This window comes from Aplysia californica, unplaced genomic scaffold (genome assembly GCF_000002075.1).
Source record: "Aplysia californica isolate F4 #8 unplaced genomic scaffold, AplCal3.0 scaffold01254, whole genome shotgun sequence".
In the NCBI taxonomy this organism is placed as follows: Eukaryota; Metazoa; Mollusca; class Gastropoda; order Aplysiida; family Aplysiidae; genus Aplysia; species Aplysia californica.
This window is the reverse complement of record NW_004798524.1, coordinates 22,841-24,091: the sequence shown is the minus strand read 5'-3', so window position 1 is coordinate 24,091 and position 1,251 is coordinate 22,841. Positions and strand designations below refer to the sequence as shown.

Genomic DNA, 1,251 nt, shown 5'->3' with positions numbered 1-1,251 from the left:
TGTGCATATGTGTGTATGTGTGTATCTATGTGTGTGTGGTGCGTGGGTGAGTGAATATGTGTTTGCACGAGTATGTAACATTATGTACCTTTAAAATTGATTTGTAAATCCATAATATGTATCATGTTAAGCGCATAGAGCATTGCATAAGTGGATATGCGCTATATAAATGCAATCCTTTATTATTTATTATTATGATGCAGTGGAATCGGCGCCCATCAATTTTTCGAAATGTGGATTTGTTGCTATCATCTTTAAGGTTGTCCTTTTGATTTGCCGTCGCTGAAAAAAATACTCATCTATCATAAATAGAAGTCGAGATATTTGTGTGGGGGTCGCCTGGTTGCAGAGGTAAAACTAGCGAGAAAATGGCCGCCAAAGTTTGGCGACTTCCGAAGCTTGAGAGTCCGTAGAAACTGCAAATTTACATTTTTGTGCCTTAAATCAAAATTTTTCAGTGAAATCCACCCTGAAATGTGTTTTTAAATGGGCCGTAAAGGTGTCGAGTCAAAAAACAAAAATTCGATAAAAATTGCCAAATGGACAGAGAAGTGCCAATTTTTTCAGTTTCATATATTTTGAGGAGCGCCCGATTTCACCACGATGCCTCCCATGTTACAGAGATGCCAAATGTCCGGTTTTTTCCGTTGTTTTTAATCCGGGAGAGGTAAGAGAGAACATGTTTTTGTTTGCTCATTTAAAAGCTTTACAAGGTTCGGTTTAGGTGAGATGTGATGCTCGGCTCATTTTCAGGATTTTTTTCAAAAATAATTTGGCATCCCTGATATTTATTCATCCCTTCAGCGTGTGAAAAATGAGCGTTGAACCCATACCTTTCATTTCTCCACAGGGTCACCCATTCGACCGACCCCGAGGCGGTTTTCGGCATTTTCGAATATCTGGAGGACAAATTTATTTTCGCAGACAAGCTGGGTAAGTCTTTGAGTTTTGTTGATGAGTTGATTATGATTGTTTGTGTTGGGTGTGCTCATGTATGTACTGTTGTGTTGATAATGTGTACATGTGTGTGCCTGGCGTGTATCTAGTGTGTGCTCGTGTGTATATTTTGTGTACATGTGGTGTACCTTATGTGCACATGTGTGTAAGTTGTGTGTACGTGTGTTCCCAAGTGTGTACTTAATGTGTACATGTGTGTATGTGGTGTGTACATGTGTGTATCTGATGTGTACATGTGTGTATCTGATGTGTACATGTGTGTATCTGATGTGTACATGTGTGTATCTGATGTGT

The 1,251-nt window shown here is 39.2% G+C and overlaps 1 protein-coding gene across 1 annotated transcript in view; it reads left to right on the top strand.

The window, feature by feature from the left end:
* LOC101862548 (phosphatidylinositol 4-kinase alpha) overlaps positions 1–933 on the top strand; it is a gene marked incomplete at both ends in the record, with an annotated part of 42,133 nt that extends 41,200 nt beyond the window's left edge. The window contains 1 exon segment of the mRNA XM_013090394.1: positions 851–933. Coding sequence (XP_012945848.1) covers positions 851–933 — 83 coding nt within the window.
* Positions 934–1,251: the final 318 nt, after the last annotated feature.